Source organism: Brassica napus, chromosome C1 (genome assembly GCF_020379485.1).
Source record: "Brassica napus cultivar Da-Ae chromosome C1, Da-Ae, whole genome shotgun sequence".
Lineage (NCBI taxonomy): Eukaryota > Viridiplantae > Streptophyta > Magnoliopsida > Brassicales > Brassicaceae > Brassica > Brassica napus.
This window is the reverse complement of record NC_063444.1, coordinates 41,546,881-41,559,918: the sequence shown is the minus strand read 5'-3', so window position 1 is coordinate 41,559,918 and position 13,038 is coordinate 41,546,881. Positions and strand designations below refer to the sequence as shown.

The following is a 13,038-nucleotide window of genomic DNA, read 5'->3' as shown; positions in this document are numbered from 1 at the left end:
TTCCTAATCATATTTCCATAAATCTTCATGTCTATAAACTGAGTTACCAAAGAGTCCTCAAGACAATAAGAAGATAAACTATCAAACATGTTCTGTTGTGCCAGATCTATCTAAACCCAATATCAATATATTCAATTATTTCAAAGCATGATGATCAGTGGATATGACACCACGCTGTTATGCTTGAGACCTAAACTAAGATTCATATTTATCTGTTTAATTGCATTCGCAAGAGAGGAACTGGTATTCACATGAGAGTGAGTAAGACCAACATATGTTGTGTTGTAACTACTTGTTTGACAAAGTGAAAGTCTAAGGTTTCCTAAAAAGCAGAACATAGTTTAGATAGTATTTGAACTTAAATATGGAGCATAATTAATTGCAGACGAAAAACCCATATATTAGTAGTGTAATCATTACCGTTCGTTTATACATAGCAACGAACTAAGATCCATGTCTTGTTTTTACATTTTTCTCCAATCTTCACGGGAAAGACGATGAACTAATCACCATAGCCGCATCCTATGGCACCACCTGGATACTCCTCTTCTTCACCCTCCTCACAATCAAAACATCATGGCTTTCTTCATTTGTGGCTTCAGCTGATGGGAACCTTCTAAACTTCTGTATGACAGTGCCCTTGTCCATGTCTGAGATTAGTGAGTATACATGAATTGACAGACTAAAACATGGGAATATAAAACTTTGGTGTACCTGTTCATCAATCAAAGGGTTAGGCGGAGGTTGTTGAAGCCAAGCGGTGGAATGTGTTTAGGTGGTGGATGTAATAGGCGAGCAATGAAAGCGGTGAGGATATTATAATGGTGAGCTAGAGGGAATATGAAGAGTTGTACCCATTCAAGTGTTAATTAATGGTTTTGACGGGTTAATGTAGACGACGGTGGTCATCATAACGAGAAGTTTCTTAATGGTTTTAGGTTTTTTGGTGATAATGGGGAAGAGGAAGATGAAAAGATAGATCGTCGTAGATGTAGAAAGAAATATGAATATGTTTTCTGGGCTTTTTTGGGTTTTGACGGGAATTAAAAAATACGGTATTTAATCTATTTCGAGTTTCGACTTTAGCCGGCCTGACGTGGCAAAAAAGAACATTTCTATTGGTTGATTTTTTTATCCTAGGTGGACACTTTCTCCATTGAGCATATCTCTTTTTTAGTATTGTTAGATTGTTTCCAATCCCCGCTTACTGGGGCCGGCTAATCTGTGGATCCCGGTGTGCCGATCATGTAAATTTCCGGTGGCCAATTTTTCACGGGTAATGTATTGGGTTTTTCTCCCTTAAGTACTTCTAGACCAACTCCACTTGGTTGGTTTTTTGTTTCTTAACATAACTATAAAATAAAAATGGAAATCCATAGAAGATCTTCGTGTATCAAAAATTGAGGAAGCGTTACGGACTGAAACACAGATTAAGGATTCACAAGATGCGGAAAAGAAATTTCTACATTATGTTACGTAAGTCTAATTTTAGAGTTACCAATCGGTGCTATATTAATGGAGCATGTAAAACATGATATTTTAATAGGATAATTATGGTTTTACAGTAGAAATGGGTCTATCAGAAAAATATAATGGGTGCCATGGATATCTATATAAGTCTATCAATTTTACTTGTAAAATATAAAATTCTAATTTAGGTGATGAAGTGCATGAGGACCGGAAATGGTGTTTACAACTTACTATTCTTATACTATTCTTAATTGGAAAAATGACATCAATAAATAGCTTTCACTATTCACATGAAAAAAAATTCTTCCTAAACTTTGCTATCGGACATATTTTAAGGACTAAAAATACAATGGATGACAAGGTTGTCGGTGGTGCTCAGAATATGCCTTGTGTTATAGTTTATGTTTGATTTAATTTCATCAAACATTGTTCAAGCGGGAGAAGGACAAATAATCAATCAGTTCAAATTACATAACCAGACCTTTTTATTATTATTATTATTTTCTTTCTAATTTACCTTTATTCCTTTTATTCTCAAGCATTACAAAGGAGAACTACTCTATTGCTAGCTACTAAAAGAAAGAGAACCAAGTAGAAAGAAAGGTAACAGTCGAAGGTAGATTTCACCGTGCCCTTGACAAAGAGTCCAATTTGGCGCGAATCAGACGTTTAATCTCAGCAATAAGAGGAGCAGGAGGTCGTGAAACCTGTGAATGAATCCTAAAGTTCCTCTCCTTCCATATCATATAGACGGAAGCTTGATACGACAGCCGTAGAATAAGATTGACATTGTTGTCCTGAGTGGGACTTCTGATCCACCTGAGTCCTTCTTCAAACAATGGAGGAGGAGAAAGATGGAGTCTAGAGTAGAAGAAAGACCAGACCTCCTTACTATAAGGACAGTCGAAGAAGATATGTTGCCTACACTCATTGCTGCTGCCACAGAGAATACATAAAGGAGATACAGAAACCCCCCCAACGTCTCATTCTGTCTCTAGTTGACAGTCTATCAAGAGCTGCTAGCCACAAGATAAAAGCATGCTTAGGAATCATACCTGTAAACCACACTGACCTGTACCAAGGTACTGCCGGAGACTGATTATACAAGTAATTCCACATGGCTGAGGAAGAGTAGCTATCTTTAGGAGCATTCCCTCCAATTTGCCAAAGATAGTGATCATCCACTTCAAAGTTGATAATATCTGCCGGATCCGGCAAAGAGTCTCTTAAGAAAGAGATAATAGGGTTTCTTGATCCCGATGAGCTCAACCACCACTGATTACCCATAAGAGCTTCACGTACTGTCGCAGTCTCTGCTAAGCTTGTGATTCTTGGAGCATTAACACTCAATGGCGACTCCCTTGCCCCTCACTTCTTACTCCCCAATTTCAACCTCTTCTTCTATCAGCCATCGTTCCCTGGAATGGCTTCCTTCGATGGAGCATCGGAACCACCACTTAAATGTCTACTGCAAGGGAGGTTGCAGCAGTGACTCGCCTTGGCATTGAGGTTATTCTCCAACACTTTTTTTGTTCTATTTGTGATTTGGTTACTGTAACTATGGATTCAGTTAGTAGTTTTTAGTGCTTAGGCATTAAGATTTGAGCTGTCTCCTATACGCGATGATTGACAAAGCATATGATAAAATGGAAGTATATATTTGATTGCTTGTGTAGAGGTTACACACTGTATTATATAGTTCAAACTTACAAGAAACATGAGGCGGAGATTTTTTTTATGCTTTAGACATGTATACTGAAAGGATGATGCTCTGTCTTGATCTTCATAGGTTGCGATTGTTGTTGGAGGAGGAAATATATTTCGTGGATCCACCTGGGCTGGGTGTAGTGGCCTCTGCTGATTATAAAAATCCATTCCTAAGTTCTGAACTTGCTATTCTAGTCTTCACTGTCAAGAGTGTCAAAAACTAATCCCAAATATGACTGAACAAATCAGCAAACGTTGGAGAAGCAACCAAGCTAGCAAAACCAAACGGGCTCATTAACCCCGCCGGCGAAAACAATCCCGGCGAGAACATCCCACCTTGGTGAGTAGTCATCTGCGAGAATATTCCGGCAGAAGCTGTCGGTAACATAGCCGGAGAAGAGGAGAGTATCCCCGGCGCATAGCCGCTCAACTCGGCTGCTTCTTCCATAGCCGTCGCGATTTCCACCGTCTCATCTTTAGCCGCCATCACCGGTTCTTTTCCTCCTCTCGGGCTTGCATTCTCGGTCGCGGCGAGTCTCGCCGCCGGAGATACATCTCCGCCGTTACCGGATTCGAGGAAGACGGCGGATGAGATGCCGGTGAGACGCTGGACGACGTTCATGAAATCCGAGGCTGTGGTGTGGACGACTTTCGGCGAGACGGCGTAGATGACCACCGGCTCTCGAGCAGCGTAGAGCGGAGCTTGGTCGCGATGCTGAGGCGGAGGAGCAGGGTGTTTAGGAGGTTTCTTGATCTTGTGAGAGTCTTTGTTGACGCTGAGAGGTGAGGGACGAGGACCACAGATCTGAAGCTGACGTTTCTGGTTCTGTTGGTCGGAAGGATTGCCGCCGGCGAAAGACTCCGACGGATCCATTATTTTCTCAAAAGAGTTTGTTTCTTTCGAGCTAATTTGTGTTCTTCTTGTGTGGTTTGGGAATCGAAATGAATCTTTGTCGACGACGAGCTAGTATTGACCAAAACATTTATAAACAAAAAAAAAAGGGAAAAATTATTTGGTTTCTCAGACCGATTATTTTGACTTTTAAAATGTTGACTTTTTGCATTCAACTAGTCTTTTTACGGCACATGCTCGGTTTAGGAAGTTCTTAATCTTGTCTTCCATTGAAACTAGTGGGAAAGTTCTCATGAATCATTTCACCATCAGTGACAACAACATTTTAATAATGTTTTAAATGATTAACTTATGTGCCACTAGAACAGTCCAAAGGGCAAGCCATCTAAGTGTCACCTGATTTAAAACAAAGATAATTCTCGCGTTTACCGCATTGTTGCTACCATTATTCATGTTTATCTTCGTTAAAAATACATTTTTATAAATATATATTTCATTAAAAGAAAAAAACATTTTTATGCCCTTGATTTATATATATATATAATAAATTATTATTATTTTTAAAATAATTTTTTTTTTAAGTTTTCTAATTATACATTTTTTAAATTCGAACTGTTGTAAAAAAAGTTCAAAAATACATTTTAAATTTATTTCTATCAATCTTTATAGATAAATAAAATAGATAAAGTTTTAAATTAAAATAATATTGGTTATACATTTTTAGTTACAATACTTTGAGGTATCATATTTGAATATGAAAACTTCTTTAAATTATGATATGCATTCATATATAATTGATGATAATTTATTTATAAAACTAAAGATTTTACGAAAATCAATATCAAAAGAAAGTTATAAGAGAAAAAAAAAATTTCTTTTGAAAAATGGAGAACTGTTATCAAAATATATAAATTGTATATCACATATTATTGACTATTCTTAAGCCAGTCACCACAGTTGAAAGAATATATACATTTTTTTTTTAAATTGCTGCAGATAGCTAATTAAGTACGGTAGGTTGATTGTGTTATTAGATGACAAAACTTATGATTAAAATTTTTTATTACAAAAATTTAGTAATGAATGATTTTGTAAGAAAAACATTAAATTTTCATTTTATATTTATTATTTTATAAATAATTAATAAGTTTGATTGTTTTATGCAAATTTAAGTTAATTTTATATTATTATTTTGAAATTTTAGAAAAAAATTATCAAAATGCATAAATTAAAAATAGTTTAAGACAGTGTATACGTTAGACCGACACTGTGTGCCACACAAATTAAAAACAAATCATTTATCTATACTATCAAAAGAAAAACATTCTAAAAATCTACTTAACAAAATTGTTGCATCTATTCATTTTTGACCAGCCTATTATATACAACAAAATATACAAACTGCAGTTTATTTACATATAATTAACATTTAATTATCGGTGGAAACCCTAGGCGACTCCAATGGCGATTTCAGATCGTGATCTCCTTTGAGATTGTGATCTCCATCTAATCTCTCGCTCTTTGGCGTGAGATTATCACGAGGAAGCTAGCACGAGCGGGGCGTTCTTTGACATCACGGTTTGCGATACACACGTCGAAGGTCATCCCCCCAAACATAGATCCGTTTCATTGCTGATCTACAGCGGCCCTTCATTCAACCATCGATCGGAGCGTTCCACGATTACGGCTGTGAAACCTTGATCTCAAACCCTCGGGATATCACGGCTGCGATACCGACGTGACTCTTACGGCATCGTCTCTCTCATTTTCTAATGATGAATCGTGTCCATCATGGGACGCATTTACGTTCAGCTCATATGACTGACGTGAAGGGGAAAGGGATCTGTTATGAGAGGGATGATGAACCCATTCAACTCACAGATCAGGATGACTCGCCTACCATTCGTGACTACCGGCTTTCCCTGATCGGGAAGATTCTTAACCCTAAGAAGCAGTCGGTTGAGAAGCTGCTCCAGACAATGCCAGCGCAGTGGGAGATGCAGGATAAGATCACGGCTAACGATCTTGGAAATGGAAAGTTTCTTTTAAACTTTGCGAATGAAGGGGACCTCCTTTCCGTGCTACGTCAGGGGCCGTTTCACTATAACTTCTGCATGTTTGTGCTCGTTCGATGGGAGCCTGTGGTTCACGATGATTACCCCTGGGTAATCCCATTTTGGGTCGAGATTACTGGTATTCCGCTACATCTGTGGACAATTAAAAACCTTCGGAACATTGGGAATAGACTCGGTTATGTTGATACGCTTGAGCTTGAGGCAGGACGCATGCTTATAGATGTTGACTCTAGGAAACCCCTCACTTTCACCAGGAAGATAGCATCACCAGAAGGAGATGAAGTCTCCATTCAGATTCACTATGAGAAGCTGTTTAAATTTTGCAAGACATGTGGACTGATTACTCATGAGATGGCTTATTGTCCAACAAAAGAGTTTAACTTGAGAAGCCAGGTTGAGCGCCCTGGAGTCTTTGATAGAGTCCAACTCCCTACGGCTGATGTACCCCGACAGCCATCGCTGCGGCAACATCAACCTAACGATAGGCTAAATAGTCATGGACACGAGAGGATCAGTCGCAGGAGCAGATCGCCGACGAGGGGACAACGCTATGATGGTGGCTTTATGAGAGATGCGAGAGCTGCTCATCATCGTTATGATGAGCACAATGATAAGTTTCCGGGGAATTATGGTCGCCATGATAGGAAGATACGCTCGGCCTTCACGCGACAGCGCGTGCGTTATGCTCCATACGAGAAGAAAAAACAACATTCTTGGAGGCCCAAGGATCAGTCGGAGACACGTGAGGATGGTAATATGAAAAGCATTGCATCTTATGTTCCTTTACCAAGGACAGGGGATATTGGAGGTTCATCTACACAACAGGCTGATGGTATAATGATGCAAGACACCCAGCAGAGTAGTGGGAAAAGGATAGCAAGTTTGATCGTCACTCCATCTCGGCAAGCTCTTGATGATAATGTGACGAAACGACCTAGAGTCTCTCCTCGCTTGTTAACATTCTCTCCTACGGAGGATGTATTACCGGTTGATGCACAGGTTATTGGTGCTTTAAATGACATGGAAATTACAAGTAACAGTGCAGGAAGATTAAATGATGCAGATAAGTGTGAGGATGGGAATGCGGATGATTTGCTGGGAGAGGACCTGATGGATATGGAGGCTGACATTGTTAGGCGTACGGAGAGAGAGGAGGGCAATGATAAAGGTGTTCTTGAGAGATCAAAACCGTCATCATCATCCACGCGTGGTGGAAAGCGTCTAGCCCCTTTGGGTTTTCTAGGCAAGAAGGCTGAGTTCCTCCGTCGAGGTTCCCCAAAGCTTCGCAGATCATCATCTAGGGACACATCACATTCTCAGAGGCACCGCTCGGGTCCGGGGAATCATTCGAAAGGCAGTACACGCAGGGATAGGGGTTTGGAGGGATCCAAAAAATCCCCCCAACATCATCCATGAAGACACTCAGTTGGAACTGTCGAGGGATAGGGAACGACCTCACAGTTCGACGCCTTACGGAGATGTGTCAGAAGCATCGCCCAGGACTTGTGTTCCTTTCTGAGACAAAGAACAGAAGGCTGTTGTTGCAAAACATTCAGGCCAACTTAGGATTTGATCATTTGTTTACTGTTGAGCCACTTGGACTCAGCGGAGGTTTAGCTTTATTTTTTATGGACGAATTTCAAGTTAATGTTTTATTTTCAAATAACCGTATGATTGACATTGAGGCAGTCATTGATGGAATAAAAGTCTATATGACGTTTGTTTATGGAGACCCTGTATTAGAGAGACGAGATCAAGTTTGGGAACGTCTTACGCGTTTCTCAACAACAAGAAATGGACCTTGGTTCATGATAGGAGATTTTAATGAAATCACATGTCATAATGAGAAAGCAGGAGGAAGACAACGCCCTGATAGTTCTTTCCTCCCTTTTAAACAGATGCTTCATGATTGTGGGATGCTAGAGTTTCCTTTCACGGGGGACATGCTCTCTTGGGTAGGGAAGAGAGCAGGAGGAACAACCGTTCGATGTCGTTTAGACAGAGCGGTTGGAAATGCAGATTGGCACGAGAACTTTCCTCACTCAACTGTGAAGTATTTGAGGCTATGGGGATCAGACCATCGTCCGATTCTCGCAGACATACTCATTAAGCCGACTAGAAGATCAAAAAAATTCAAATTTGACAAAAGATGGTTAGATAATGAGGAGCTAAGGCAAGTCATTCTGGAGGGATGGAAATCTCCTGATCTTCCCGCCAATGCGAATATAATGGAACATATTTCCAGCTGCCGAAAAGCCTTGAGTGAATGGAGGAGACAACATAATATTAATTCAGCAAAGCTAGTAGAGGAGCTCAAGGAGAAAGTTGAGGGCCTATACGCAGACGATAATGCGACGACTGAGGAAATTGCCGCAGCGTTGAAAGAACTCTCTGATGCTCTTAAAGCAGAGGAAATGTTCTGGAAACAAAAGAGTAGAGTGTTTTGGCTGAGAGAGGGAGATAAAAATACTAAATTCTTCCATGCCCTAACGAAGCAAAGGAGAGCAAGGAACAAAATCACGCAGTTACTGGATGCAAATGGTAACATAGTTGAGGACGAGGAAGGCCTGGTAGCCATTGCTACTAGCTATTTTCGGCAAATCTTTGAGTCTTCTATTCCAGAAGATATTGAAGAGGCGTTATCTGAAGTTCCGACGACGGTCACGGGATCAATGAATGACAACCTTACAGCTCCTGTTACTGAATGGGAAGTCAAACTAGCTCTTTTTGCCATGCATCCAGATAAGGCACCAGGGCCAGATGGGATGACTGCACTTTTTTATCAAAAGTTTTGGGATATAGTCAAGGAGGATTTAACTCTTATGGTTAATAAATTCCTTTTTGATGGGACTGTGACTAATGGATTGAATGATACAAATATATGTCTTATCCCAAAGACACCTAAGCCAAATGATATGGCTCAATTCAGACCCATAAGCCTATGTAATGTCAGCTACAAGATCATCTCTAAAGTCTTATGCCAGAGACTAAAGAAAGTCTTGCCAGGATTGATATCAGAAACCCAGTCAGCCTTTGTTGCGGGAAGACAGATCTCAGATAATATCATGATTGCTCAAGAGATGTTTCATGCCCTGCGAACTAAACCGAGTGGACGTAATAAGAGGATGGCCATCAAGACAGACATGAGTAAAGCATATGATAGGATGGAATGGTCATTTATTGAAGCTGTGATGCGAAGGATGGGATTCTCGGAAACATGGATTACATGGATCATGAGGTGCATTACGTCGGTGAAATATAAAGTTCTTATGAATGGGCAGCCAAGAGGACATATTGTTCCAGGTAGAGGCCTGCGTCAGGGAGATCCTTTGTCTCCTTTCATTTTTATTCTGTGCACGGAAGCGCTCGTTAGCCTTCTTAATCATGCAGAGAACCAAGGGAAGATAACGGGGATGCGTGTCACACGCGCATGTCCTTCAGTATCCCACCTTCTCTTTGCTGATGATAGCCTTTTCTTCTGTAAGGCGGAGCCCCGTGAATGTGAAGAAGTAATGAAAGTAGTCAGGACATATGGTAGAGCATCTGGCCAATGTATCAATTTTGACAAATCTTCCTTACTCTTTGGTAAGAGGATTAATACAGCTACTAGGCTAGAGATCAAAGATGTACTTGGAATACATAATGATGGTGGGATGGGAAAGTACTTGGGAATCCCAGAGGATATTAGTGGCTCCAAATGTAAACTCTTTGCATTTTTAAAGGACAATCTTATGCACAGAGTTAATGGATGGACAGGTAGATGGCTCTCAAAAGGGGGGAAGGAGGTAATGATCAAATCCATCTTACTCGCTCTTCCGACATACGTTATGTCGACATTTCTGCTCCCATTGGAGATTTGTGAGAACCTTGCTAGTGCCATTGCACAATTTTGGTGGAGCTCGAATCCACCAAAGAGAGGAATACACTGGGCGAAATGGGAAAAAGTCTGTCTACCAAAAGAAGAGGGCGGGATTGGTTTCCGTTTGATCCATGAATTTAATCTAGCACTATTGGCAAAGCAACTTTGGAGATTGACTCAGTACCCTGATTCACTGGTTGCCCGAGTTTTGAGAGGCAGGTACTATAGGATGACCTCGCCATTACGAGAAGTCTCTGCAAGTAACCCATCATATGTGTGGACAAGCATTTATGCTGCAAGAAAGCTTTTGCTTCTCGGGATCAGACAGAAGATTCATTCTGGTTATGAGATCAAGGTGTGGGAGGACCAATGGATCCCAACGATACCTGCTAGACCAGCTACACCTGTAGCACCTGTAATGCATCCGAATATGAGAGTTAGTGACCTCATTAACCAAGAATTGAAGGAATGGGATGTAGGGCTACTAGAGAATTATGTCCACCCCGATGACATACCACTCATTCGTAGTATGGCTATAAGTTCTGCCCATCGCCGTGATACCTTCTGCTGGAACTACACGAAGAATGGCCAATACACTGTTAAATCTGGATACTGGGTTGCTCAAAACCTGATGAAGCCAGAAGAGGACAAGAAAATACTGGAACCAAGTATTACTAAACTCCAAGCCTTTGCTTGGACGTTGAAAGCACCAAGAAAGATGTGTCATCTTATATGGCAATTGATAACGGGTCAGGTGGCAGTGACGAGGAATCTCGCAAGGCGGAATATGAGGTGCGATAATTATTGCCCAAGGTGTGGAGAACTAGAGGAATCTGTAACACATGCAATATTTGAATGCCCTCCGGCTCTCCAAGTGTGGTCCTTATCAGCAACTCCTACGAGCACAGGTATATTCCCAGTGGCCAGCGTCTACACAAACATGGACTATCTATTCTGGAGGAAGAATGAAATCTTAGCGCCAGACCAAGACAGGGATCCTTATCCCTGGTTAATATGGTATATTTGGAAGGCTCGTAATGACAAACTTTTTAGGGGAATAGATAGAGACCCCTTGGAACTAGTTCGATATGCAGAAAGTGAATGTCAAGCCTGGTTCATTGCAAACGAGATGATATCGCCAGTAGTTCAGGCCATCAGCAATGAGGAGAACCAAGTCTTAAGCTTGGGAAATATTTGTCTACTAGATGGATCTTGGACAGCTTCGGATCGCTTTAGTGGATGTGGATGGGTCTGGATGGATAGCGGGGAGAACACACAACTTATGGGATCACGGAATTTCATTCGATGTGAATCAGCTTTGCATTCGGAGGTAGAAGCACTGCGATGGGCGATGGAGAATATGCTTCAACACTCGCCATGCCAGAGCTTTGGAACAGACTGCAAGGAGCTGATTTCAATGATAAAAGAACCCCATGAGTGGCCAAGCTTTGCGACAGAACTGGAGAAGATAGAAACGCTGCAGATTTGCTTCCCGGACTTCAAAATAACCTATGTGCCACGAGTGCGCAATCTGTTTGCTGATTTTTTGGCTAAGACAGCTAGGACCTTTCGTAGAGAGTTACTTTTCATTGGTTGTTCTATTCCGGTCTGGTTACCCAGACCACCTCAAGCTTGAGTAATAGAATGGCCGTTCGACGTCAAAAAAAAAAAAAAAAAAAATTAACATTTAATTGACGTCAGAAAAAATAAAAATTAACACTTAATTAATAATATTGATATTTTGTAACTTCCTCTTCAATTCCAATATTCTCGCAACCCACTTCTCTCTTAATAACGTGTTGGGCTTTAAAACTAACAGTTCCAATGATTTAATATAGTAAACCAAAAAAAATAGAAACTGGTTCATTAGAATTTTCAATAAATGTGTAAATATTTTTAGGTTCCTCGGTGTAAAGACAAACCAGTTCATGGTTCAAAAGAAACTTATAACCAGTTCACAATTATTTTATCAGTACCTAAGGGCATGCACAATGGAAATCCTTAAGTGGGAATCTTTAGGAAAAAAATAATTAAATAACCAGTGGATCCCATCAAAAGTTAATGATTCAATCTTTAAAATTCTTAAATAAAGACTCTTTCTTAGTGAATCCTTGCACTATTTACGGGTCTCCACGACTACGTGACGGCCCGTGAATGGTCATCTTTTTTTTTTTTTTAAATTCAAAATATCCATGATTAATTCGAAATGTCCTTGTCGCTAAAGATTCCAATGAATCTCACTGTTGCGCATGCTCTAAAGGCTTCTCAGTTCAGTCTTCAGTGTAAATGTATTAAGATTTTGAGAGTTCAAGAATATTTTTATTACCAATAAATTCAATTTTCCATCTAACATATGGGTTATGAATAACAAAAATAAACTAATACTGTTATATCACTAAATTTTGTTTTTTAGTATTTTCATTATCTTCAAATAACTGTATTTTTTTATCAAAGTTTAAAACATATAATATAAAAAATTGTAAATTATTAATTAATAGATTTTTAAATCTGAAAAAATATTATATACTGATCTACATGTTCCACTACGGATCTAGATCGGGTTTCAAACATATAATATAAAAAATTGAAAATTATTTGTTTTCTATTAAAGGTTATGAACTCATGCAAATTTATCAAAATAGTCAATTAAAAAATATATGCGCATCAAAATCTATTGATAATTTAATTCACAATATGATGGCTGACATTGCATGATAAGTTTGGAATTGATGTAAACCTAAGAGGAGACTAAGGCCTATTAACATGACTTGTTTCTTTTTTTTTAAAAGAACACTGGTCCTTTTAATTCAATATATTGCAGCTTGAAAATATGCTATTGGCCTACTTACTAACTAATAAAATATGTAAAAGATAAAAATAAGTTTAAACGTTAATTTAATTTCAGGAATACAACAAAAAGAAAACTAATCTGTTTATTTTCCATGAAACTTGTCAGCACCGTGCTTATTTTAAATGTATGAAGTATAATATGATGTAACTTACTTAATAAACCTTTGCCGGAAATTTCTTACGATGTTTGGTTTGGTTATGCGTGCAAACCCGTGATTTTGTGA

The 13,038-nt window shown here is 39.4% G+C and overlaps 3 protein-coding genes across 3 annotated transcripts; 1 reads left to right on the top strand and 2 right to left on the bottom strand.

The window, feature by feature from the left end:
- Positions 1–2,093: 2,093 nt before the first annotated feature.
- LOC106393498 lies at positions 2,094–2,757 on the bottom strand. Its single transcript, XM_013834194.1, has 2 exons — positions 2,543–2,757; positions 2,094–2,406 (listed from the first exon to the last, which is right to left on the bottom strand). Exons 1-2 carry the CDS (start codon positions 2,755–2,757, stop codon positions 2,094–2,096), a joined length of 528 nt encoding a protein of 175 aa, XP_013689648.1.
- A 352-nt stretch (positions 2,758–3,109) lies between these two features.
- On the bottom strand, positions 3,110–4,251 carry LOC106391355 (protein MKS1-like). The gene has a single exon (XM_048744541.1). The coding sequence runs from the start codon at positions 4,049–4,051 to the stop codon at positions 3,398–3,400; it is 654 nt and encodes a 217-aa protein (XP_048600498.1). The 5' UTR covers positions 4,052–4,251; the 3' UTR covers positions 3,110–3,397.
- Positions 4,252–8,003: 3,752 nt separating this feature from the next.
- Positions 8,004–11,401, top strand: LOC125580033. The gene is made up of 4 exons (XM_048743974.1): positions 8,004–9,343; positions 9,387–9,408; positions 9,696–10,972; positions 11,281–11,401. The coding sequence occupies exons 1-4, from the start codon at positions 8,004–8,006 to the stop codon at positions 11,399–11,401; spliced, it is 2,760 nt and encodes a 919-aa protein (XP_048599931.1).
- The last annotated feature ends 1,637 nt before the right edge of the window (positions 11,402–13,038 follow it).